Below are 26,053 nucleotides of genomic sequence, written 5' to 3'. Positions count from 1 at the left end.
ACTGGCTAGGCCACTCCAGAACCTTGATATGCTTTTTACGCAGCCACTCCTTGGTCAGGCTGGGCTGTATGCTTTGGATCATGGTCATGTTGGAAGATCCAGCCACAGCTCATCTTCAAGTTTTTGACTGAGGGAAGGAGGTTGTGGCTCAAAATCTGAGGATACATTTCACCATTCATCCTATGCTTTGTACAGTACAGTCATCCTGTCCCCTTTGCCGAAAGGCAGCCCCAACGCATGAGGTTTCCATCCCCATACTTCACAGTAGGGATGGTGTTCTTGGGATTGTACTCATCCTTCTTTTTCCTCTACACAAGACGAGTAAAGTTTGCAGCAAAAAGTTGTACTTTGGTCTCATCTGGCCACATGACTTTCTCCCATGACCCCTCTGCATCATTTAGATTGTCCCTTGCAAACTTCAGACGGGCCTTCACATCTACTGGCTTCAACTGTGGAACCTTCTGAGCAACGCATGATTTTAAACCATTGCACCGTAGTGTTCTACTGACTTTGAAACTGCATCCAGCTCTATTCAGATCATTGACCAGCTCCTGCCGAGTAGTTCTAGGCTGAGTACAAATACTTATGAACCCCAGTAAATTACAAATAAATTATCAAAAAATTATAAAATGTGAGTTTCTGATTTTTTTTTATAAGATTATGTCTCCATAAGTGGAAATGCATCTATAATTGAAACTTCAGACCTCTACCAATTTTCTAAGTGGGTGAACTTGCAAAATCACAAGGCGTGCAAATACTTTGGCTCCTCGCTATATACTGTATATATATGTTAGTAAATCAAAAGTGTTCCCCAACAGACATTCCTCGGCTACCAAGAATCTCAGCGAGTCCCTCTTCTAACGTCACCATGGGTTATTCAGTCAGATTGACGTGTACAAGTGATGCTAACCCCGCCGCCAGCTACTCTTGGTTTAAGGACCACCAGGAGTCTCCCAAGTCCACAGAAGCCATGTTCAACATCATCAACTTCCAAAAGGAAGATGAGGGCGAGTATCACTGCGTGGCCCGGAACTCCAAAGGAAGCCGGAATGCCACAGTCCTGCTATTTGCAAAGGCTGGTAGGTCATGGACATAGGAAAATGGAGTATAGCCATTTTGACGTTTCGTTTCCTTCTCAGGTTCACTAACAGCAGTGGCTGTTGGTTGTGCCATGGCCGGCATCCTGCTGATCCTACTTTTGGTCACCGTCCTGCTGCTTTGGTTAATTTTTTCACTTATTTATTTTTTTAGACTGCCAGAAGGGAATCTCAAAAACTCACTAGTTATGTTCTTGTTGTTGTTCTTCTTGGAGAAAATACTAACTAAAATCACTATTCCTCCCTTATTTGTGGACAGATCAGAATATAATTTGGTAGGTACTGTATATTCTAGCTGTGTATTTACATCGTTACTCAGAGACTAATATTGTCTTGTTGTTAGACCGTCCGGAGGGAGGTCACATAAATTCGCTATTCTTTTCCTACTTGTTCTTCTTGGGAGGACTCTAACTTTAATTACTCCTCTTTTATCCGTTGACAGAGTCAAAATAATGAAATTTGGTAGCTATATTCTAAGCATGTATACACATCAATCACTCAGACTGGGCTGAATAATTAAATTATTAATTGTAGACTTGAAATTGCTACTCCTCTATTAGTGGACAGACCACAATGACATTTATTAGGTACATTTTAGGGATGTACAAGAATATCTATCATCTGAGCTCGACTTTTGTCTAAGAGTTGATTAATTCTGTTAATTAGTTGCAGATGTGGGAGGAGTAGCCAATGTTTTACTCAAGTAAGAGGAGTGTTACTTCCAAATAATACTACTCGAGTAAAAGTAGTCTTTCAAAAAAATGTACTCATGTACAAGTAAAAAAGTATTTGGTGAAAAGAATACTCAAGTAATGAGTAACATTGTGAGTAACTACTTATAGTTTTGTTGTTGTGTTTTTTTTTATACAATGCTATTTTTTTCTGAGCACAAAGTTATCTATATAGACTGTTGTTATAATGGTACTGTACAATAACCTATTATATAACCACATTAAGCCAATGAAATATAAACATTTCTGACATTGACATCGAATTCCGACGAGAGAAAAAAAAAATACATAAATGAAACATTATTCATCCAAAGAGCATGACTGCCCTCTGGTGGAGAAAATGGTTCCAAGAGATCCTTCATAATTACCAATTTGAAATTAAAAGGATCATATCTCTGGTTTTCCGTGGTCAATCGGTGCCCCCCCAAAACAAACCAAAAAAAAAAAAAAAAACGAGTGGGAGGTTGAAATCCGCGCTTTTTAGTCATGTTGAGTTGAATATCAAATACTTCATTTTTTACAGTGCTTTAAAGACACCACATGATTGAACAGACTGGCGTGAAGATAGAACGGGAAGCTTGCGTTTGATTGGTATAATGGAGTCATGTGTTTATTGTTGCGACGTCTCATTGGTGAAATGGGTAGCGCTACCCCAGTAATACATCAGGCATGTCTCTACTCTTGGCAGCCATGGCAACAACAAAAAAATCTAATTTGTAGAACAAAGAGGGAAATAGTAACGACTCTTGTGTAGCCCAAAGTAGCAGAGTAAGAGTAGCGTTTTTTCTTCACAAATCTACTCAAGTAAAAACTATAACTCAGTAAAATTACTCTTGGAGGCACATTTTTCTCAAAAAGTTACTTAAGTAAATGTAACAGAGTACAGGTAACGTGTTACTCCCACCTCTGATCAATTGCAGACCCAAAGTTGCTACTTCTTCTTTATTTGTGGATGGACCAGCATAAAATTTGGTAGGAATATTCTTGGTTCGGTCTTTATACGCATCGATACTCTGAGCTGGATTTTTTTTCCTTTTTTAAAAAATTGTTTCAGGGCTGATTAATTACAATAATTAATGGCGAACCTATTGTTGCCTGGTGGTTCTGACTTGGCCAGTAGAGGGAGCAGGGCTTTCATAGTTCAGAGGCTGCGTTTCAATCGCTGTTTAAATGAGCCCTCGCTAACTTGCCCTAGCCATTGCCCCCCGGGGGAATCCCCGCCGCCATCTTAAGGGCCGTTCCAATTCCCTAAATAGCGAAGTGAACTTGGTGAGATGGACCCTCAGAGGGCTTAATGATCGAGTGAAAAACGATGGTCACTCCAGAGCTTCCTGTATCCCACAATGCATTGCAGTGATACACGGAAAATATGTCCATGCGGTGGTGATAATGAGGCTCAAATACCGCTGGCTGCTGTCTATTTACCACCAGAGAAGAAGAAAATGAACGGAGGAGCCAGCACGGTGTTTGAATGTGATACCAAACTGCCTTTGGAATTGTATAATGTATCATTGTTGTTAATAAATAAAAATTAAAAAATTAGACTGCATGCAGCAGTTATGGCAGGACGTATGGAATCACAGGAGTGCCAAAATAAAAATGAATAAATATAAAAATAAAGAGAAATAAATGAATAAATAAAGAGTAAAGTTACTTTTTTATTGACTTTTGTCTGTAAAGAATAGGAAAAAACAATGACAATTTTTGTCATTGATGTTTCTATTTCGCTTGCCTTTCCTATTTTGCTTTTAACGAAAGGAACGTTCTGTCAATCAAATGGCGTTGGGAGGGACTGAAACTAGTTTAATGTATTTGAACATCAAATCTGTTTACAGATTGTAAGGTATAGACTAATAACTAAATAAATAATGAAATGCCCAAATAAAATTTTATACAAAACTAAAAATTCTGATAATTCCCAAGTACCAATGTATTGCGATCAAGCGCAGGATACTTCTCTGGCTTATTGTCATGAGTCGCAGTATATTTTGTGCGATGTGGAATAATGGTGCCACCAGGGGGTGGCGAGCCCTGGCCACGGCTCCCCCCCATTGAATTTGTTGGCCACCCCACTCGCCAGTATAATGTAGATTGTAGTAGCTGCGAAACTCAAAATTGTGACCGGACTATTATGGACTATGTACATTAACACAATATAATAGTATACAATATACAATATAACACCATCAACAAAAGTATACCAGAAAGTGTGTCTTGAAGTCTTTCTGACAATTTTCTACTAGCCTGTTTAATAATACAACATAGTAAAAACCTGAAATTATGGCTATGGTGTCCCACCCCAAGGTTTTAAGTTGCCCCATTTGGCCACCCATATGAAGAATTTCTGGAGGCGCCACTGATTTAAAATAAGCAGTATAGCGCTATTCCCACACCTTGTGGTTGTTCCATGATTTTCTTGCCTGTGAGTGAACGAGGGCAGGTGTGTTCCATTTACGTCTTTTGCTCCCCCTCCGCCCACTTTCATTCTACCCTCCAAGTGGCCTCAGTGTGACGTCATCGCAAGTGCTTAGGGCAAGTGAGCGAGGGCAACCCAAACCGCGATTGGAACGCAGCCCCAGTGAGTGTCTCAAGGCTGATTAATTAGATTAATCGTGGACTTTTTTTGCTACTTCTCCATTATTTGTAAACGGATGAGAATGAAAAATGATCACCGGGCCCTGATTTTTGCAACAGGGCTGATTAATTACATTAATTACTTTCGCATTCTTATTGTTGCCTGTAGGTTCTGAGTTAAGAAATAAAGGGCGTGGGTGCTCTTCTGTCAGAGTTTAAAATGCCCATTCAAAATGTAGATATTAAAATATAGATATTTAAATGTTAAATAAGAAATAAATAATTGAAATTGATAAAAGGTTTGGGTATTTTAAAATACAATAACATGCATTTTACAAATCAGTTTATTAAAAAAAAATTGCTTGAAAGTGTCTATTTCATTTTCTTGTTTTCCTCTACTTTTAGGAAAAAGATAAACCCAAAAGGCAGGACACACTCGAAATCTCAGGTGAGAATACAAATTCACAAAACTTCATGGTTGAATATCAATTGTGCTTAACATTTTATACATGTTTGAATGTTTCTAACTTAGAATGATTTTGAAATTAACATTAATAAGGAAGCTATTGTAATTGTGCTGAAATAGCTAAACATGTTTTCAGAATTGTAAAACTAAGGTTGAATTTCACTGCTTAAGAATTATTATTATTATTAATTTTATCTGTCCTATTCAGCTGCTTACACACGGATGATGGGAATCTGAGTGTCCTAATGGTCTCAATAGTTTTAATGTATTAAATGGGAGCTTTTTTTTTTGTACCTTTGCCTAAGAATGATGAAATTGTTTGTAAAAAAAAAAAATCTATATACATATATACATATATATATATATATATATATATATATATATTTTTTTTTTTTTTTTTAATTATTATTTAAAGATTTTAAATACTAGTAAATAGTAAATATTCAAAATAATTTTTTCGGATGTTCAGGCAGGCTTTAAAAAAATCCAATATGATAACAATATAGACTAGTTTCCTGAGCGAAACATGGGCGGTGCCATCTTGGAAAATCTCTTCTCCAAACTTCTGGTTTAGAAAGAACAACATGATTTGCGGTTAAAGTAAGCAGTGTGTTGACAAAGTTAAAATGCAAAATCAAACCACAAGAACCCACGGAATCTCCAAAAATGGGATTCAGCACGACGTAAATGAGACTCCGAGACTTTTGAACAGCGTCAAGCTTCAAAATTCAAGTGTGGCTCTTCCTCACCATACGCCTTAAATCGAAACCAGCTGCAGACAAGAAGTTAAGGATGGGATTTAAACCTAAGGATATACCTAAAAGATTGTAACACTTGCATTTATGCATTTACAACAGGCTAGCAGCCTACATGTGTTGCAGCCACAGCAGTACAGTAGTTGTAGCAAATAATATTAAAGCTCATCATAAATACATTCATCATCGTAATAACAATATTAAAGGCAACAAGTCGTTTCATGCGCAACAGTTTAGCTTTAAGATTTTCTTATAACACCGGACACATGAAGATGCAGGGATAGGAGGAACATACCTTCCTTAACACAGCGGCAACATGGCTACAAAAACACCAGGTCTTTGTAGTGGCACAAGCTTCGTTCCACATCTGCCTTCATGAACAAGTTGTCCTCCCCTGTCGTGATGATGGCAGATGGATGCGATATTTCCGAATTAGAGCTGAAACGAATTCTCGAGTAACTCGAGTTTAAAAACTGATCTGAGTAATTTTATTCACCTCGAGGAATCGTTTAATTTTGCCAGCTCTAAGCATCACGTTTTGCCCCGACTACTTTTAATTCGGGACAACGCGCTGACGTCACGTGCGTAGAGGAAGAAGCAATAAAAAAATACCTTACTGCAGCAGACAGCCGTTACAAACTGCGCCGACGTTGCTAAAAACTACGCCTGTATGTTGCTACGTGGTAGCAGGTAACGTCTGTATGCGTGTCATCGATATCACATGTACGTAGAACTAGCTGCGAAATGACCGACTCGGCGGCGTTAATAAAACAGCCGACATCTTAAAGCAGTACACTTCTCAGCGCTCTTAAATAAGATTAACGTTACTGTCACTCGCTAACATAACGTTATCCCTGCGGAGGGCTAGGTTTCTATTCATTATGACTACTGTCGATGCGTGGCTAACTCTTACATACAGGCTTTATTTAATCTGTGAAAACAGCGCTGTAGAGTGATGAGGGTAAAATAAAAAATTAATAATGCTAACTGTCAATTTGAGCTCAGTAGTCATTGCTGGATAAAACACCAAGTAGCACTGGTGCCTAATTTGCTCCAATACAGCACAACATTTATTTTGAACACCGTAAAAACTCAAAATCCTATCATGACTTACAGTTTAGAATAACTTAAAACTTTACTAGAATTTATAGCTTGACAGAAGTGGAAATTCAATTGAAGCACGTGGGAAAAACACCTACATTTTAAGTAATGTGTGTTATCAAGCGTAATAACATTTTTAGGTAAGAAATATATTTTTTATAAGATCTAAAAGATTTTTGAGTGAAAGCAGTGAATTAGTCTTTTTTTTTTTTTTTTTTTAAAGTACATTTGAGATGCAATTGTTGGCTGTTTTTAACAATGTACATCAAAAGTCATTGATTGACTGAAAATGGTTCAATATTAGATGAAATGTCGTTTTCTCATCTATATTTATAATTGCTCTTTACCAAAAAAAAAAAAATTTTTTTTTAAAAAGTTTTATCCGATTACTCGATTAATCGATAGAATTTTCAGTCAATAACAAAAATATTCGATAGCTGCAGCCCTATCCAAATTGTCTTTTTCAAGAGATTTTGCTGGATAATGTTACTCCAGCTCCACTGTTGTTTTGGATGGAGAAATTGTAAAACGGAAGTTGCGAGAAGAAATGCGGAACTACCTCGGAAACTTGTCTCCATGATACAATTGTTAAAATGTTTTTTTTAGGAAAATACTTTAAAAATACATATATCAACAAATAATGTAATGCTAAATTGGTGACTGCTTACAAATCTGGATTTCTCTGAAAAATGCTGGGTGAGAAATGTATAATCATGTCAAAACTAGAAAATGTATTTTTGAAAATGACAACGAATAATGAGACAGATTTAAAATGTCAGTCAAACACGAGAGAAGACAGCAGCAGAGATCAACAGGATGAGCTGGTGTACTCCATGGTGGCGTTCCCCGGACCCTCTCCAATCTACTCCAATGTCACCAATGCCATGAGGGTCCCGGACGTGGATCTAGACGGAAGTGTGGAGTACGCAGCCATCAAATGTGGCGGCAAAGCCACAGGGTAAGTCGGAATCCTTCTTTTCTCCTTTTACTGTACCAGATAATCTCTATAGTTTCTCTATTTTAAAGGTTGAAGCGTGAAATGAGCGCCAATGTTTGTGAGGTCTACAGCACTGTGCAAAAAATATGAACAAACATGATCTCATCGTGGGACAGCCAAGACATTGAGATGAAATTTTTTCTTATTACCTGTATTAAAACTATTATCAATGTTTTTTTTTTTGTTTTTTTGTTTTTTTTAATTAACCATTTAAAGGCAAAAATAGGCCTAAAATGGCTTATTACTTTTAGGTCTGTTATATTTTGGCCTTATATTTGCTAGATGTTTTTAGTTGTTTTTCAACTGTTTGTACTCAAATGAAATTACAATAAATGCATTTAAGAGTTTACAACAGAGGGAGTCCTGGAGTTACGAACGAGTTCCGCTGCTATGCTGGTGATGTAACCAGAATTTCCGGGTAAATAATTTCACCATTCAAGTCATTATTTACATCAAATCATTTCATATACAGTGCTGGCCAAAACTATTGCCGCCACTGCAATTCGGTCAGATAATGCTCAATTTCTCCCAGAAAATGATTGCAATTACAAATGCTTTGGTAGTAATATCTTCATTTATTTTGCTTGCAATGAAAAACACAAAAGAGAATGGAAAAAAAATGTAATCATGATCATTTTACACAAAACTCCGAAAATAGGCCGGACAAATGTATTGGCACCCTTTGAAAAATCATGTGATGCTTCTCTAATTTGTGTAATTAACAACACCGGTTACTTACCTGTGCACATAACAGGCGGTGGTAATAACTAAATCACACTTGCAGCCAGTTAAAATGGATTAAAGTTGACTCAACCTCTGTCCTGTGTCCTTGTGTGTACCAAATTGAGCATGGAGAAAAGAAAGAAGACCAAAGAACTGTCTGAGGACTTGAGAAGCAAAATTGTGAGGAAGCATGGGCAATCTCAATGCTACAAGTCCATCTCCAAAGACCTGAATGTTCCTGTGTCTACCGTGCACAGTGTCATTAAGTGTAAAGCCCACGGCCCTGTGGCTAATCTCCCTAGATGTGGACGGAAGAGAAAAATTGACGAGTGATTTCAACAAAAGATTGTGCGGATGGTGGATAAAGAACCTTCACTAACATCCAAACAAGTTCAAGCTGTCCTGCAGTCCGAGGGTACAATAGTGTCAACCCGTACTATCCGTCTGTGTCTGAATGAAAAGGGACTCAGTGGTAGGATACCAAGGAAGACCCCACTTCCGACCCAGAGACATAAAAAAATCCAGGCTGGAGTTTGCTAAAACTTACCTGAGAAAGCCAAAATGTTTTGGAAGCATGTTCGCTGGTCAGATGAGACAAAAGTAGAGCTTCTGGGGAAAAAGCATCTACACAAAGTTTACAGGAAAAAAAAACAGGCCTTCAAAGAAAACACAGTCACCACAGTCAAACCTGGCGGAGGTTACCTGATGTTTTGGGGTTGCTTTGCTACCTCAGGCATTGGACTGCTTGACCGTGTGCATGGCATTATGAAATCTGAAGACTACCGCAGCATAATGTAGGGCCCAGTGTGAGAAAGCTGGGCCAACCTCAGAGGTCATGGGTCTTCCAGCAGGACAATGACCCAAAACACACTTCAAAAAGCACTAGAAAATTTCTGAGAGAAAGCACTGGAGACTTCTAAAGTTGCCAGCAATGAGTCCAGACCTGAATCCCGTAGAACACCTGTGGAGATATCTGAAAATGACAGTTTGGAAAAGGTACCCTTCAAATGTCAGAGACCTGGAGCAGTTGGCCAAAGAAGAATGGTCTAAAATTCCAACAGAGCGTTGTAAGAAACTCAATGATGGATACCGGAAGCGGTTGTTCGCAGCTATTTTGTCTACAGGTTGTGCTACCAAGTATTAGGCTGAGGGTGCCAATACTTTTATCCAGCCCCTTTTTGGAGTTTTGTGTAAAATGATCATGATTTTTTTTTTCATTCTGTTTTGTGTTTTTTCATTGCAAGAAAAATAAATGAAGATATTACTTCCAAATAATTTGTTATTGTAATCAGTTTCTGGGAAAAATTGAGCATTATCTGACATAATTGCAGGGGTGCTAAGACTTTTGGCCAGCACTGTAGGTGTTTTAGGTTGTTGCAGAAGAAATGTTTCCTTCTGCGCCGCCTTTGCGCCCAAATGACAGTGAGCCAATTCTTTTGCAAGACCCACCAAGGAGTGGTCTCTGAAACCCCCGTTTCACACCTAGGCAGCTACAACAGAGGAGCGTGTTTGTTGGGGGGGTAGACCTGCTTGATTGTTTGTTTGAGTGGTCTATTGTTTGACATAGCCCAGTCGTCAGTTTGGTATCGTGGTCATTTGACGCCATCTGACCAAAGCACACGGTCCCAGTTGAAGCCTGGGACCATGTATATTTTTGTGTTAGACCCAGATTGAGCTTTTTGGCAACAAACACTCTAAGTGGGTCTGGCGTGCCACGAAAGATGCGCATGCTGAAAAGCACCTCATACCCACTGTGAAGTATGGGGGTGGGTCAGTGATGCTGTGGGACTGTTTCGCTTCTAAAGGCCCTGGGAACCTTGTTAGGGTGCATGGCATCATGAATGCTTTGAAATACCAGGACATTTTAAATCAAAATCTGTTGCCCTCTGCCCGCAAGCTGAAGATGGGTCGTCACTGGGTCTTTCAGCAAGACAATGACCCTAAACATATGGCCAAATCTACACAGAAATGGTTCACCAGACACAAAATCAAGCTCCTCCCATGGCCATCTCAATCCCCAGACCTTGTTTTGTTGGCAAAAGGGGGTTGTACAAAGTATTAAAACCAGGGGTGCTAATAATTGTGACACACATTATTTGATGTCAAATAATCTTTTCTTTATGTGGGATTTTTTCCCCACTGAATGAATGCACTTGTTTGGAAGGTTGGATTTTTCTCATTTTTTCCATTTAGGTCCCATATTATTTGAATTTTAAAAAAATATTAGAAGCTAAAAAACACATCTTTTTCAGGGGTGCCAATAATTATGGAGGGCACTGTATATGAAGTATGGTTGTATAAGGCAGGGGTCCCCAACCTATTCCACAAAGGCCAACTGTGGGTGCAGGATTTCATTCCTACCATACACGGTGACAACACTTTTACCCAAATCTGGTGTTTTACAAGTGCAATCAGTTGATTGCAGTCAGGTGTGGCTTGTTTTAGCAGAAGCCTCATTGGTTCAACTGTCTCTGCTGGATCGGCTGTAACAAAAACCAGGACCCACAGTGGGCCTTGAGGACTGGGTTGGAGACCCCTGGTATAAGGCACAAACAACGTGGTGAGATGGCAACTGCTATGGTACACTGGTTAAAGACATTAGCTTGTCCATTTAGTTCTCCATTTAGTCAACATACAGTATGATTCGGGGCCGGATCTAGGGGTGGGCCAGGGTGGGCACGGCCCACCCAGATGTGAGTCGTGCCCACCCAATCAAAATGTCGGTGTTCTGTTATGCATAAAAGATTGATGGGTTTTGTGATTGAATACCTGAGTTTATTGCTTTTACGTCTTATTAGCATCATCTAGTGGACGCCTTAATTTACTGCATCCCATGTGCACTTTATTTAAAAGAAATTGTCACATGGATGTTCAGTAGTTGTTCAGTAGGGAATCACACGACGACGGCCGCAGTCAGTTCGCACCATCTCTGTGACCACTTTGCTTTGAATTTGAGGTTGCATCGCCGGTAGGTATTGTTTAAATGTGTTTAAAAACGTAAATATGTGAATTGTGTGTACTTCAGTGCTAAAAAAGTGAGACAGATTTACTTAGCATGAAACTTGTGATATGCTAATTACCCACGAGTTAGAGGGTCGGCAAAATGGCGTCTCGGGCGCTCTGCTAATTGTTTATTCATATTTTCATATGCAGTTTGCTACAGATAGGGCAGTACATATGCGATTTCATATATTGTGCATAATTTGATTGTGTTGTTTTGTCTGTTTTCTTTAGTTTCACCCTTTTGAGTGTTAATAAACCTGCTTAGACATAGCCACGTCTGTAGAGTCGTTGATACGAGAAAGGTGTTCATAGCCACGACTATCGTGACGGCACAGTCTCTATTTAGCGTCGCACTGGATATAGAGAACGCACGGAGAGTTGGTCTCACCTACTTTTTTATTGCAGGATTAACGGTTACTGTTGGCCGCAACCACGCTCAACAAGCAATCACCAAAACAAGCTGTTTTTCCAACCTCATTTGTTATCCGCGCGCTTCCTCTCTCTCCTCCAGACACATTCTCGCAGTCGGACATCCGGGCATTAATGATGTCACCAGCCACAACAATGCGTCGCCATATTGAAATGGGGGCAAAACACGAGTCACAAGCAGTTGCTCTGTCCTTTATTGAAGTACAAACGCGTTGAACTTTTGTCTTATTTGCGGTCTTTTTTTCCATCGGAATGACTAAAAGTTGCCGTGTTGAGGTTTGTAACACAAGGAAGAGTTCGGAGCCGCATTTGAAGTTCTTTATTCTTCCTCGTGAGAAGAAAAGGACAAGCAAATGGCTGAAAGCAATTAATTAAGGAACAGTAAAACAAGACGGTTCAGTGGACCATTCTCGCCAGTGGGAACCTAAATCCAGGCACATTTACTGTACGTTTGCAGCTGACATTTTATTACTGGTGAGTAAACTTTAATCGATTTTTCTTGCCCCAATTAGCTGCTAGGATTCAATAGACTAAGCATTTGTATTATTACCGTAACTGACAACTTGCAAAGCGTTATTTTTCTTTTGCCATGAACTGCTCTGATCGGTCAATCGGTATATTATTGGCCTGGTGGGAATTGGTTATTTTGCCGTGACGTGTTCACAGCTAAATAACGCTTGGAGGCGAATTACCGGTTACGGCAGAAATGATCACTCCGTATATACTACCAGTTTTCTTAGTTCCTCACAGTACATATTCCACGTAATTGGTAAAGGTCAACTTACTGGGTGACTTTGTGAGGTAGTTGTAGATGTTACCGAACTCCACTGCAGGCAATTCCTTTGGATTGTTTATCCAGCTATCAGCTGCGACTTTGTATGGGCAGATTTGCAGGCCAATACACGCTAATTTTAAGTTGTATCGCCTCCTCGCGTCTGTCGGCAGTGACTCCTCATAATAAGTCATGTTTAAGATGTTTTTAATGAAAAAAAGACGCAAAACACACCTAAAATATATGAATTTCAGGCGTTTGTCTACGGATGTTTACCTGTGTGTGCCCCCATCTCAAAATGGCGACACGTTGCTATGCGAGATGACGTCATCGTGACATCACGCCGACAGCGAGAATGAAAAAAAACAAACAAACAAAAAACAAACCTCCCCAAAATTAATGCAGCCTCAACGGGACACAAGCCAGTGTCCTACTTGCGCCGTTCCCAAGCCTGGAGAAATGCAGAGGGTTAAAAAAAAGCCCACATTTGGGGTGCCCCCTCAAGTTTTCTTAGTGCCCACCCTGGTGGGTAAACCTAGATCCGGGCCTGTGATGCAGACAGGCGCTGCCCCCCTAGTGGCCGGTGGCACTCTCTTCACTTGTCGTGACGTCACGCACACAATCTGCCAGATCTCGGGCGCCGGTCGTTTTAGCTTGACAATCGAGCCAAATTTCTCTCATTTTCTTGTGTGTAATTACACGAAGTGGCATGATATGAATACAAAAGGCATGCGTTTATGGATAAATGATGGAATATTAAAATTTTCCCAGGGCACTACATACCCTTTAAGTATGTGAGGAAATGAGGGAAAATAAAATTAGGATATGGAGGTTAGGGTTATTGCTGTTTTTGTTAACTTTTATTTTGCAAATCATTGAAAAAAAACAATTTTGAATGAAAATCAATTTTTGTATGTGTTAAAACAGTTTTCTTTGCATTTCAGTAGTTTAAGAGGTTTGACCCCCCAAATAAGTAAATAAATTAATTAATTAATAAAATAATTAGAAAACATTAAAGGAAAAAATAAATAACATTTCTGGCTCCGTGGTGACCTTCACGTCGGGGAGTTCCGGCAAGAAATTCTAGCCACTTTCACCCCTGGTCAGGAGGCCAGATTTTTCTCTGACTTCTTGGTTCCAAAATGCTTAGATATTCCTTTAACACTAGAAGTACCAGGGGATTTGGTGCTCCCTAATATTACCACACCCTGGGATCCGCCCCCAAGCCAAGCCTAGCCTAGCCTTTGTTTTGTAAATGGGGCCGTTACGTATGCACCGCCGGCCGCATCCCATTTCTATTTTTCTTCCACCACCTCATGGCCCTTCAAACGAAGCAATAAGGGGTAGGGCTTGAAACGTCAGCCCTACGAATTGGGACACCTCTTTACACTCACGTATGTCATAAGTCCGTTCAGCCAGTTGTTACGTAACCAAAAGCGACGATAAAAAGTGCACTTGTGCGTTTAGCAAAACTTGAAAAACAAAACATTACAAATGAAGAAACACAATGAACTAACATTACAATTAGTGGTGTCGATTTTTTATTTATTACGCCCCTAAATAGTGCACTTTTTATTGTGATTAATCGTTTTTAACTATTACTTTTCTGACTGAAGAAAACACATTGAGAGTAGATAATACTGGTCATCAGCTGTTAGAATATTATTTGGATGTATCAAGCTTGTTTAATTTAATTTAAGGAAAGCAAACAAAACAAACACATTTAACTAACGGAAGGGTCCACAACACATCCACATAGATGTGGAGCACTAGTTCAGTTTACTTTAATTTGGTTTCAAATTCAGTGTAATATTTACACCATTGTATGAAACCTGAATGAATAGTTTGTTTCTGAACCAAGAGTGGTATTTATCTTGCATATTTTTTTTCCCAGCAATTTCATGTGTCGTGCACTTCGTTTCACCACTGTTGCTTGGTGTGCTTAGTTGTAGTATTTCTAAATATCTATGTGTATCAATGTATATCCACAGCAAATTGTTTATTGATATTTAAAAAAAAAAAACTTTTTTTAACATGTTCAGGGTATTCAAACGAATACATCCGAATGAATTACAATTATTAAAATATTGTTATTAAAATATTCTCAGAAGTTTAGCAGTTTAGTGTCAAGTAAGAAATAACAGTGTCTGAAAGGGGGGTTGTGCGAAACAGGCTCAGTCAGGCTACTTTCAGATAAAGTAGCCTGACGGAGACTGAGACGAGAAATATTACAAATGTGTAAGTAGGCTCATCTGGTGATGTCATAAATATGGGAGCAAAGGAAAGCGTGCTGTTGACAAAGACACCCAGACTCTTAACTCATTTGCTCCCAAAAACGTATAAATATGTTCTATTTTTAATTGTTTTAGTGTCCCAAAGACGTATTTATACTTCTTTTACGTTTTTTTTTTCGCAAGAGACATCTCTAGGTTCTGATGCAACTTCGTTTCAAAGCATAACGCTGAAAATCTATTTTAAAACAATAAAACTGGCCACTGGAGGTCAGTAGCGCATTTGGTAAGAACTCATATCGGACCATGAAATGAAGTGAATGAAGAGAAATAGTCAGGAAACGGAAGTTGGAAGAAGTAAGAAGCATGAGAAAAATGTGGAGAACGATGTCAAACACAAGGCATATGCCCCACACAAGTTCCCTAGGTGAATTCTGTTATGAGGTAGTGGTCACTACACAGTTCCCCCCCAGAATTCACCCACACAGGACGCCAGGCGTAACCCGATTTAATGGCACAGAATGGTCGTGTTGCAAGGCCGGGGCGACAGCCGCAGCCACAACAGCGCCATCTCTCAGTTCAATTGTTTAGTTATGTGTAAATAAATTGTTACTTTGCTAACAAAAGCTCTAGTTGTCTGGTTGTTTATGTTATCTTATCGAAGGAAAACATTATTCAGATGTTTGGGATGTCACAAAAGCACATTAAAGTCACGGTTGTGTTTGAAATGTATGCTTTTACAAAAAGCTCAATTTCTCATTTTTTTTTTAATCAGAAATTGGAAAATTGCTCAAACTAAGCTATTTTCTAATGCTGATTTCTAAAGAATGGAAAAATATATGAAGTATTTTTTCCTGCTGAAAGAAGAGAGTCTAATCTTTCTTTTGGTGGGTTCCATGTTTATATAGCAATAGAACAGAATTTTCTGTGGGCCTTGCAAAATCTGTCAAAATCCAGTAAAACAGCCGGGAGCGAAGGGGGTTGCTCTGGTGAAAATGGCTGGAAGTGAATTAGTTAACCTGAGTATAGAAGGAATAAATGCTCAAAAGGCTTGCCATAACTTGTCTATACAAAACTGCACTACCACTTACAGAGAAATGAAAGGACAGCTCAAGTAGACCGGACATGACGTTTGACAGTGATAAACATAGTTATTAGGCGTTTAACACTTCTTAACACTACAGTGTCCAACATGTCATTCCACAAGTGCATTTTGAGTTTAAAACAACAGTGGAAAAAGAAATGTTCACAGTTTGAGTCAAAGAGTGCAAAGAGACAAAAAAATGAGAAGCATTTTTATTTATCTCATCCATCTCTGCTGTATTTTTTCCACACTGCAAAGTGTGATCATGCATGTAAATGAGCAAAAGAGGAACAAGGCTAGCTTTTGGTTTCTTAATTCTTCCATCTTTAGACCCTGACATTGATGCGAGGCATCAAGGTCATATACTGTAAGTTGCAAATACAGAATGAGCTGGACTGCCCAGAAGTACATTGTCATACTTGTCATCTTGCTCTTTGGCTTCCAAGGTACGATCTCGCTTCTATTTTGGCAGATTTATGGTTTTGAGTATGTATCTACAGGTAAATGTTGATTTTCTACATGTTATTGTTACTGCCTACTTCATCAACAAAATATGCCCTTGGCATTTATATTCATTTTTTCCAGAATGATAAAACAGACAAATTGACATACTTTAAATTGACATACAAATTCACATTCAATAGTTTGAGGTTTGATGCTTGCTGTCTTCTTAACTTCCTGTCACAGCAAACATCCTCTCGATGATTACCATTGAAAGATAACTTGAGAGAGTGAGCGAGCGGCACCTCCAACAAAGTTTTTGTTTCCATGCGTATTTTACACATTAGCTCCCAAAAGATACACTGTAAATTGATCGTAGACAGTGACCTTATAGAGGAGTTTAGATTTAAATTGTTAACAAAAAACATAGTCAGGGTCAGATCTGGATGATTACACATTTGTTAACAGATACAATATATCACATGTTTAATAGTCTTTGACTTGCTTCCTGGTGCGTGACCTATATGACTTCTCATTTAAAACATAGTTTGACGTAAAGACATTTACGCAACATTTGCATTGCATCTCGATATTCATAAAAGTCAGATACAATCGCAAGCATGTCGTGTCAAGGTGCTTCAAATTAGAACTCACAGATACAGTGCCTTGCAAAAGTATTCGGCCCCCTTGAACCTTGCAACCTTTCGCCACATTTCAGGCTTCAAACATAAAGATATAAAATTTTAATTTTTTGTCAAGAATCAACAATAAGTGGGACACAATCGTGAAGTGGAACAAAATTTATTGGATAATTTAAACTTTTTTAACAAATAGAAAAGTGGGGCGTGCAATATTATTCGGCCCCCTTGCGTTAATACTTTGTAGCGCCACCTTTTGCTCCAATTACAGCTGCAAGTCGCTTGGGGTATGTTTCTATCAGTTTTGCACATCGAGAGACTGACATTCTTGCCCATTCTTCCTTGCAAAACAGCTCGAGCTCAGTGAGGTTGGATGGAGAGTGTTTGTGAACAGCAGTCTTCAGCTCTTTCCACAGATTCTCGATTGGATTCAGGTCTGGACTTTGACTTGGCCACTCTAACCCCTGGATACGTTTATTTTTTAACCATTCCATTGTAGATTTGGCTTTATGTTTTGGATCATTGTCCTGTTGGAAGATAAATCTCCGTCCTAGTCTCAGGTCTTGTGCAGATACCAACAGGTTTTCTTCCAGAATGTTCCTGTATTTGGCTGCATCCATCTTCCCGTCCATTTTAACCATCTTCCCTGTCCCTGCTGAAGAAAAGCAGGCCCAAACCATGATGCTGCCACCACCATGTTTGACAGTGGGGATGGTGTGTTCAGGGTGATGAGCTGTGTTGCTTTTACGCCAAACATATTGTTTTGCATTGTGGCCAAAAAGTTCAATTTTGGTTTCATCTGACCAGAGCACCTTCTTCCACATGTTTGGTGTGTCTCCCAGGTGGCTTGTGGCAAACTTTAAACGAGACTTTTTATGGATATCTTTGAGAAATGGTTTTCTTCTTGCCACTCTTCCATAAAGGCCAGATTTGTGCAGTGTACGACTGACTGTTGTCCTATGGACAGACTCTCCCACCTCAGCTGTAGATCTCTGCAGTTCATCCAGAGTGATCATGGGCCTCTTGGCTGCATCTCTGATCAGTTTTCTCCTTGTTTGAGAAGAAAGTTTGGAAGGATGGCCGGGTCTTGCTAGATTTGCAGTGGTCTGATGCTCCTTCCATTTCAATATGATGGCTTGCACAGTGCTCCTTGAGATGTTTAAAGCGTGGGAAATCTTTTTGTATCCAAATCCAGCTTTAAACTTCTCCACAACAGTATCTCGGACCTGCCTGGTGTGTTCCTTGGTTTTCATAATGCTCTCTGCACTTTAAACAGAACCCTGATACTATCACAGAGCAGGTGCATTTATACGGAGACTTGATTACACACAGGTGGATTCTAGTTATCATCATCGGTCATTTAGGACAACATTGGATCATTCAGAGATCCTTACTGAACTTCTGGAGTGAGTTTGCTGCACTGAAAGTAAATGGGCCGAATGATATTGCACGCCCCACTTTTCAGTTTTTTATTTGTTAAAAAAGTTTAAATTATCCAATAAATGTTGTTCCACTTCACGATTGTGTCCCACTTGTTGTTGATTCTTGACAAAAAAATTAAATTTCATATCTTTATGTTTGAAGCCTGAAATGTGGCGAAAGGTTGCAAGATTCAAGGGGGCCGAATACTTTTGCAAGGCACTGTATGTAGCAGACTTCTCAAAATTTTATTTAGATTGACACAAAACTTGAGCTACATTAGGTCATCCCTATGTAGCAGACATCTCCAAAGTTTCAGGTATGTTCTACAAAAACTGTTTGGCACTCTAAAAGTGTGCTCCAAATGAGCTCCCTGGCACTGCAGGCACATTTGGATCCGGCGGGCAAAGTTCTTTATGAACCTCCTGCAGTCGTCCAGAGTGTGATTGTCTGTTAGTGTCGTTACCATTGAAGTTATGCACAGTTCCATGGGTTGCGAACTTGTTGACCCATCTGTAGGTGATTGAGCGGACTGGAAATTCACAACATCCGTTGGAACCGTTCTTTGAATTGCAATTGAGCTGCGTGGGTAGACTTCAGCCGAATATATGCCTCAACTATATATCAGAAGTCCATGGCATCTCGAAGGTTGAATTTGGTAGAATCTTTGAACATTAATTTTTCTTGGTGAATCTGAAAAATAGAAATAATTGATTATCTGTTTCAAAATTTATTCAAGTTTAGTTGATGATAGTTTTTTTGTGTGTCAACCTGTACAAGGAAAAAATATATAAATTTTAAATCTAAATGTGACGATTCCATTGGTTTGTTATATCACTGATCAATGTAATTACTAAGTAGTACAACAAAAAATCCCCATTTCCAAAATTATTTTTCTAAAAATAGTTATTGTAATTTATGTTAGCAATCTCACAAAATTGAAAAACCAATCATATTTACATATCATATCATATGTACATATGTACAGTATTTGATGTTGGACTCTGCCGACTGACATTCAACCATATCTTCTACCCGTCGCCTGCAGATGCTCTGGAAGCCCCAAGGGTGCTAAGTACAAAAGATGAGATCATGGAGGGTGATTCACTGACTCTTACCTGCAGAGCTGACACGCCATCATCAAGACACCGCTGGTGCAAGAAGACCAGAACTTCAGACTGTGAGGTCATGAGTTATGGAGAAAATCTGGTCTTCAGCTCCATCCGGTCTTCAGATTCAGCGGCATATTGTTGTGTCGTGGAGAATAATCCGGGGCAGAAGATGTCGCAACCTTTCATAATTGATGTAAAATGTGAGTACAGAAGAGTGTCCAACTGCTAATTGTGAAATCTAACGACTAAACAACATATTTGCTGCGATAAACAGAAGTCAACCAAACATGTTCAGGACACAAATGATCAACTCTGTAATGATGCCAATGTTGTGTTCTTCAGATGCTCCAAAGTACTCTTATTTGTGGGTGGATCCATTAAACGTCATCAAGGAGGGAAAGCATGTGAAACTTACCTGCATCAGTGACGCCAACCCAGCTGCTAGCTTCACCTGGTACAAGGGCATAACTAAGCTCAGGTCTTCAAAAGGAAATTACGTTTTCAACTCCATACGCCCCCAAGATTCTGGGAGGTTCTACTGCAAGGCCCACAATAAATATGGAGACATCACCTCTAACCAGGTGTTCATAGACGTTCAATGTGAGTCCCAAAATCAACATGAACATCAAGTGTCAGTACCAAAGCCAATATGGAAGTCGGGACTAGTCAAGTAAATCTCAAAACTCAAGAAAAGTTTTTTTTAAAGGTTTTTTTCACCTGAAATGTATTAAGAATGTAATTTATTTAAAAAAAAAAAAACAACTTACTTCAATCTCCACACCATTACAAGAACAATGAGGCGACGTGCTAAGTCAAGTCACCGAACCAGCCATACTAAAATGTCATTTTTTTAATTTGAAAATAATAACATTAAGTAATAATAATAATATATTTTATGTCTTACAACTTGTTTTTAAAATGTTGAAACAGTGTCAGCGAGGCCTACTCACTGTTCCAATCTGCTGAGTAGTATGGTATGATCAACTGTGCCAAATGCAGCACTGAGATCTACTTGTAATAATTCCCAAATAGATGATAGAGGCGTCATTATTCCGACGAATATCATTTAGGACCTTCATCAGCACAGTTTTCGGTGCTGTGGTGCGAAATCCAGACTAAAAAATTTGAAAAGATTGTTTTGCATCATCAAGTCTGAATCTGCTCAAAACAACCCTTTTAATGATTTTCCCACGGAATACAGCACAGTGTCCTACTGTGAATTGTGAAATCCAACAACGAAACAACAGATCTGCTGCAATAAACAAAAGTCAACCAAACATGTTTAGGACACAAATGATCAACTCTGTAATGATGCCAATGTTGTGTTCTTCAGATGCTCCAAAGTCCTGTTATTTGTCGGTGGATCCAACAAAGGAAATCAAGGAGGGAAATCAAGTGAAACTTACCTGTAGCAGTGACGCTAACCCAGCTGCTAGCTTCACCTGGTACAAGGGCCAAACTAGGCTCAGGTCTTCAGAAAGAAATTATGTTTTCAACTCCATACGCCCCCAAGATTCTGGGAGCTTCTACTGCAAGGCCCACAATAAATATGGAGACACCACCTCTAACCAGGTGGACATAGACGTTCAATGTGAGTACCATAGTTAACATGAAGGTCAAGTGTCAGCACTAAAGCCAATATGGAAGTCAGAACTAGTCAAGTAAATCTCAAAATTTTAGAATTTTTTTTTTTTTGTCCTACTGTGAATTGTGAAATCCAATGACTAAACAACATATCTGCTACGATAAACCGAGGTTAACCAAACATGTTTAGGACACAAATGATCAACTCTGTAAAGATGCCAATGTTGTGTTCTTCAGTTGCACCAAGGTTCCCTGATTTGCGAGTGAGTCCATCAAATGTCACCAAGGAGGGAAATCAAGTGAAACTTACCTGCAGCAGTGACGCTAACCCAGACGCTAGCTTCACCTGGTACAAGGGCCAAACTCAAAACATTAGGTTTTTTTGTTTGTTTGTTTTTTTAAGGTTTTTTTTTCTCCCGAAATGTAATAAAAATATAATATATTGAAAAATGAGTAATGATATTTTATGTCTTTCAAATGGTTTTTAAAATTTTGAAAAGGAAAGACAACCTCTTCATAATGTGCATCCCACTGAAATGAATCTTGTTTAATCAACTGAAAAGACACATAATTTATTTTTGTGTGTGATATGTAATAGTAGTGGAGCAAAACATATTGGCAAATAATTGCCGGTTTGTCCAGAAAGTGGCCACGCATAGTGCAAGTAATTTGTTTCACAGTTGAGGAGTCTCATCAATGAATGCTGCCTCACCCTGAAATTGTTTTTCTTGGAACACATAGCAGCACCATTCCTGTTCGGCCGTTTACGCTTTTTTTTGTGGCGTTTTCCCCGCCGAAAGGGATCCGAAAGAGAACACACTGGATAACTCGGCTTGTGCTCACAGTATATTGTTGGTTTTTTATTGTTGATTTGTTTTGGAGTAGTAAATAGCAAACACCAAGCAGGTTATAAACCTATAAATGCAAGCAAAGAATGTATATATGTGTATAAATATACAAATTATGATAATGCTAAATACAAATATACACAAAGCTTCTTTATATCTAAATGAATAAATAATACACTGTGCATAATATATATAATTCATTCACAATTAAATTGCTCAGATTGCAATAACCAACTATTATGCAGCATTTTAAAATCACATTTTACATTTTTAACCGTTTAATCGTTATTCTTTAGGCAATAGTTGCATCATTTAGACACTTCAAGTCACGAACGCCGTCCAATGCTTTGAAAGGGTGGCGGCTAACAGCATGAGGAAATGTAGTTTTTTCCCGCAAGCATTCAGATTATAAGCACCAATACAGCGGGTCCCGAGACTACATTACCCATGGTTCACCGCGTGCCCTGCACCGCTCGCTGATTCGCTGCGAGATTGACTCAGTGGCTACGCTAAACCAACGCGCTCGTCGCCAACTGTCAGCTCTCAGCGGATCTCGTAACACACAAACTGGAAGGCCATTGAGTGATCGCCGTGAAAGAAACGCCAAGCCATCTAAAGCAATGCAGTAGGTGCAAATACATAATACAAATACAAGCAAATGAGCGGCAAACTCACCGGTGGTGCGCGTCTCTTTCGGCAACGTGAATGTGAATGACAGCCACGCCGACCCAGCTTCCGCTTAAATGCGAATCCACACCCCTTTCCGATTGACAGTGAATTAACCCTTTCCCGGACAAGATAGCAGGTGAGGCACAATTTAAACACGTTTAACCCAGCGGACGCAACACCTCCCACTTGACCGACTGATAATTCAGAGAGGTCACCCACTTTAACACCACATCACAAATTTTTTTTTTTTTTTTTTTTTTTTTTTTTGTTTGTATTGAGTAAAAGTTCAATCTTACTTGCCAACGAAGATGATGATGCCAATGTCACTGTTCGGGCACCTACGCTGACAGGGGTGTGTACTGTCAGGGCACAATTATGTGTGTACTCATCTTCGTGTATGTGCAAATGTGTGTCCCAGTGGCAGCGCTTGGCTTGCACCACCGACCCTTAAGGGTGTCGGGACAATTATGTCATGATGCGGTACCTCCAGAACCAGGCGATGGATGACATCAGCCAGTCAGCTTGTGCCTTGCCTAGCAGAACCATTCTGTTCTTCAGTGGGAATGAGGACAACCAATCTCCTGATGTCTCTCCGGAGGATGACTGTCGTCAGTTGTTGTAGGTCCTTTCTGCGTTGCCTGACTGCTAGCACTGCAGGCAGGCCAGCACACATCTTTACATCAGCGTCTCGAACAAGTCCTTTCTTGTCTGGGTAGACTGCTTGAATCCGTCCAAGACGGAATTGTCCTCGCAAGGCATTCTGGTCAGCGATCCACACGATGTCGCCAACTTCAACGTTCCTCTTCGTGTGGTGCCACTTTGGCCGAATGAATAGATTAGGTCCAGCAAGCTCACTCCATTTCGACCAGAACATGTCCACACTGATTTGTATGGCTCTCAGACGGCGCCAGGGATGGATGCAAAGCTCGAGGCCATCCGTGTCGCCTCCAAGTCCAGTTCGTCCGAGGAGTAGACTGTTAGGTGTGATGTACTCGACTGAGTCTTCCTGGATTTGTGCTCTGGCATCAATTGGCCTTTCATTTGTGAGGTTAGCTGCTTGATAGAAAAGGGTTTGGAGTTCACTCCAGGTGAATGAGCCTTCTGTCCCTCCAAGACTCATAAGGGCTCTTTTCAGGAGCTTTACTGCAGCTTCAGCAGCTCCGTTACGATGAGGTGCGTCAGCCGGATGAAAGTCCCATGACCATTCTGTTCCATTCTTGGCGGCTTCATTCTTAATGGAAGCTTCCTGCAGGCTCGCCAGGTGTTTGTGCAGTTCCTGCAAGGCTGGTTTAGCACCAACAAAGTTTGTTCCCCTGTCAGACCAAAGTCTTTTTGGATGGCCTCTCAGAGCTACAAAACGAGAGTAGGCTTGGAGGAAGCTTTCAGACGATTGGTCATCAACAAGATCTGCATGAACTGCTCTTGATGCCATGCAACAAAACACTATGCCCCAGACCTTCTTGCTGGTTCTTTTCTTGACGGCATCCTTGATTTCAAAAGGGCCGAAGAGGTCAAGTGTAGTGTACTCAAATGGACTGGCACGCTCCGAGCGCTCTGGTGGCAAGTCGCTCATGATCTGCTGGCACATTCTCCCTTTCAGTTTACGGCAGGGAACGCAATCATTCAGGATTTTCTTCACTATTCTCCGACCTTGTACTATCCATGCCTTCTTCCTCGTCCGCAGCAGTGTGGTAGCAATGCCTTCGTGGTTTTTTTCATGGGCATCTCTCGTCAGCAAGGTCGCCAACCAGGAATGGAATGGGATAAGTGGAACAGCTGTCCCACCTTCCTTCCAGGACTGGATTCTGCCTCCACAGAGAAGGAGTCCCGTGTCCTTTTCCTTGTGGACCACCAAGCGATTCAGTGTAGAGTCATTGAACTCAACTCCATCTTGGGCTGCGAGGGCCAGATCTTGGAAGGCTCCTGCTCTTTCCTTAGCACTCAGTATGGAGTTGGTTTCCTCCCACTTTAGTCGATCTGGTGTCTTGAGCCTCCTAAGCCAGGTCTCAGCGGCTCGTCGAGCCCAGGCCAAAGTTCCACACAACTTCGACAGGGAACTGAAACGCTGAGGCTCCACAAGGTGCACCAGTCCAGTGCTCCAAGTTCTTTGTTTGCCTAGTACTGGCGCTGGTTCTGGGCCAGCTGGTTGCTCTGGCTCTTGGAGGGTTGTTTCGTCTTTGGGGCCGGTCTTTGTCTTATGGTCTGGTTGGACCCTGGTGACTACCGCAGAGAACCCCTTCCGTTGTAATTTTCCTACATTTTCAGCAGCTGAGGTTGTTATTTCGCTAGCCATTTTCATGGGCCAGTCCTCCTCTGGCAACTGTAGGAACTCGGGGCCTTTCTGCCACGTCGAACCTTCGCCAAGTTCCTCAGGGGAAGCTCCTCTGGTGAGGATGTCTGCGATATTTCGGCTGCCTTCAATCCACCTCCAATCCTCCACTTGTCCAGCTTTCTGAATCTCACCAATTCGATTGGCAAAAAATGTTTGGTAGCCATAACTTTCCTTTTGGATGGCTGCCAGGATCGTTTGACTGTCAACGAAGTGGATCCAGCGCTGTACTTTAATGTGACAGTGCTTTTCAAAGTACTGCCTTAGGCGGGTAGCAAAGACTGCGCCGCAGAGCTCCGCCTTGATCACGTCCCCCTTTTGGTCTAGGGGAGTGAGTTTTGCTTTGGACTCCACCAACTTTACGATGATCCCATTTGGGGTTGTCCACCGAAGGTAGAGCACTGCTCCATAAGAGGATTCGCTCCCGTCTGAAAATGTAATTCCCATTGGTGGGCCTAGAACGTCAGGTGGTGTCAGGCTTCTCTCGAATCTGACTTGGCTAAGTCTTATATACTCTTCAAAGAGTGTTATTGCTGCTTCTCGGAGTCTGGGCGAGAGAGGGATGTCCCATGTGTCCTTGGCAGGGTTGTCTTTGCCAGCTTCTTGGAATGACTCCCGCACTAGCATGACTCCCTTTTGCTTGGCTGGTGAGGCAAGACCAATTGGGTCGTAGAAACCTGCGATCTGGCTGAGCAGGATACGCCGTGTCAAGGGGGTTGGTGTGCAGTCCCTGACCAGCTCTTCACTCAGATCGAGTCCAGTTCTCATTTTCCCCATTTTCTTGGAGAAGTTGATGGAAGTCAGGAGCCGAAGCTTGTCTGTCTCGGGTTCGTAGCCGACACCCAGAGCTTTGTTCTCCTCATCCTTCATTTGGTTTGGCAGCACTAAGGTCCTGGGAGCTTTTGTTTCAGCCCTGATGTCAGAAGGTTTACCACTCCTCCCACTTTGGTGCGACAGGACCCAAGGCTTGAGGTGGAAACCTCCTGCTTTCAGAATGTCCACCACCCCTCTGGTGATCTTTTGCAGGGTTTCGAGGTCATCATGAGAGGT

General features: G+C 40.6%; 1 protein-coding gene across 1 annotated transcript in view; it reads left to right on the top strand.

Moving 5' to 3' along the window:
- LOC130920302 (hemicentin-1-like) overlaps nucleotides 1–26,053 on the top strand; it is a 51,725-nt gene that overhangs the window by 12,784 nt on the left and 12,888 nt on the right. The window contains exons 8-15 of the mRNA XM_057843409.1: nucleotides 819–1,079; nucleotides 1,140–1,221; nucleotides 4,808–4,850; nucleotides 7,504–7,682; nucleotides 16,306–16,409; nucleotides 19,510–19,773; nucleotides 19,916–20,173; nucleotides 20,907–21,164. Coding sequence (XP_057699392.1) covers nucleotides 819–1,079; nucleotides 1,140–1,221; nucleotides 4,808–4,850; nucleotides 7,504–7,682; nucleotides 16,306–16,409; nucleotides 19,510–19,773; nucleotides 19,916–20,173; nucleotides 20,907–21,164 — 1,449 coding nt within the window. The remainder of the gene's footprint in view (nucleotides 1–818; nucleotides 1,080–1,139; nucleotides 1,222–4,807; nucleotides 4,851–7,503; nucleotides 7,683–16,305; nucleotides 16,410–19,509; nucleotides 19,774–19,915; nucleotides 20,174–20,906; nucleotides 21,165–26,053) is intronic.

Source organism: Corythoichthys intestinalis, chromosome 8 (assembly GCF_030265065.1).
Source record: "Corythoichthys intestinalis isolate RoL2023-P3 chromosome 8, ASM3026506v1, whole genome shotgun sequence".
In the NCBI taxonomy this organism is placed as follows: Eukaryota; Metazoa; Chordata; class Actinopteri; order Syngnathiformes; family Syngnathidae; genus Corythoichthys; species Corythoichthys intestinalis.
The sequence above is the reverse complement of the archived record's forward strand: the minus strand, read 5'-3'. Positions and strand labels throughout refer to the sequence as shown.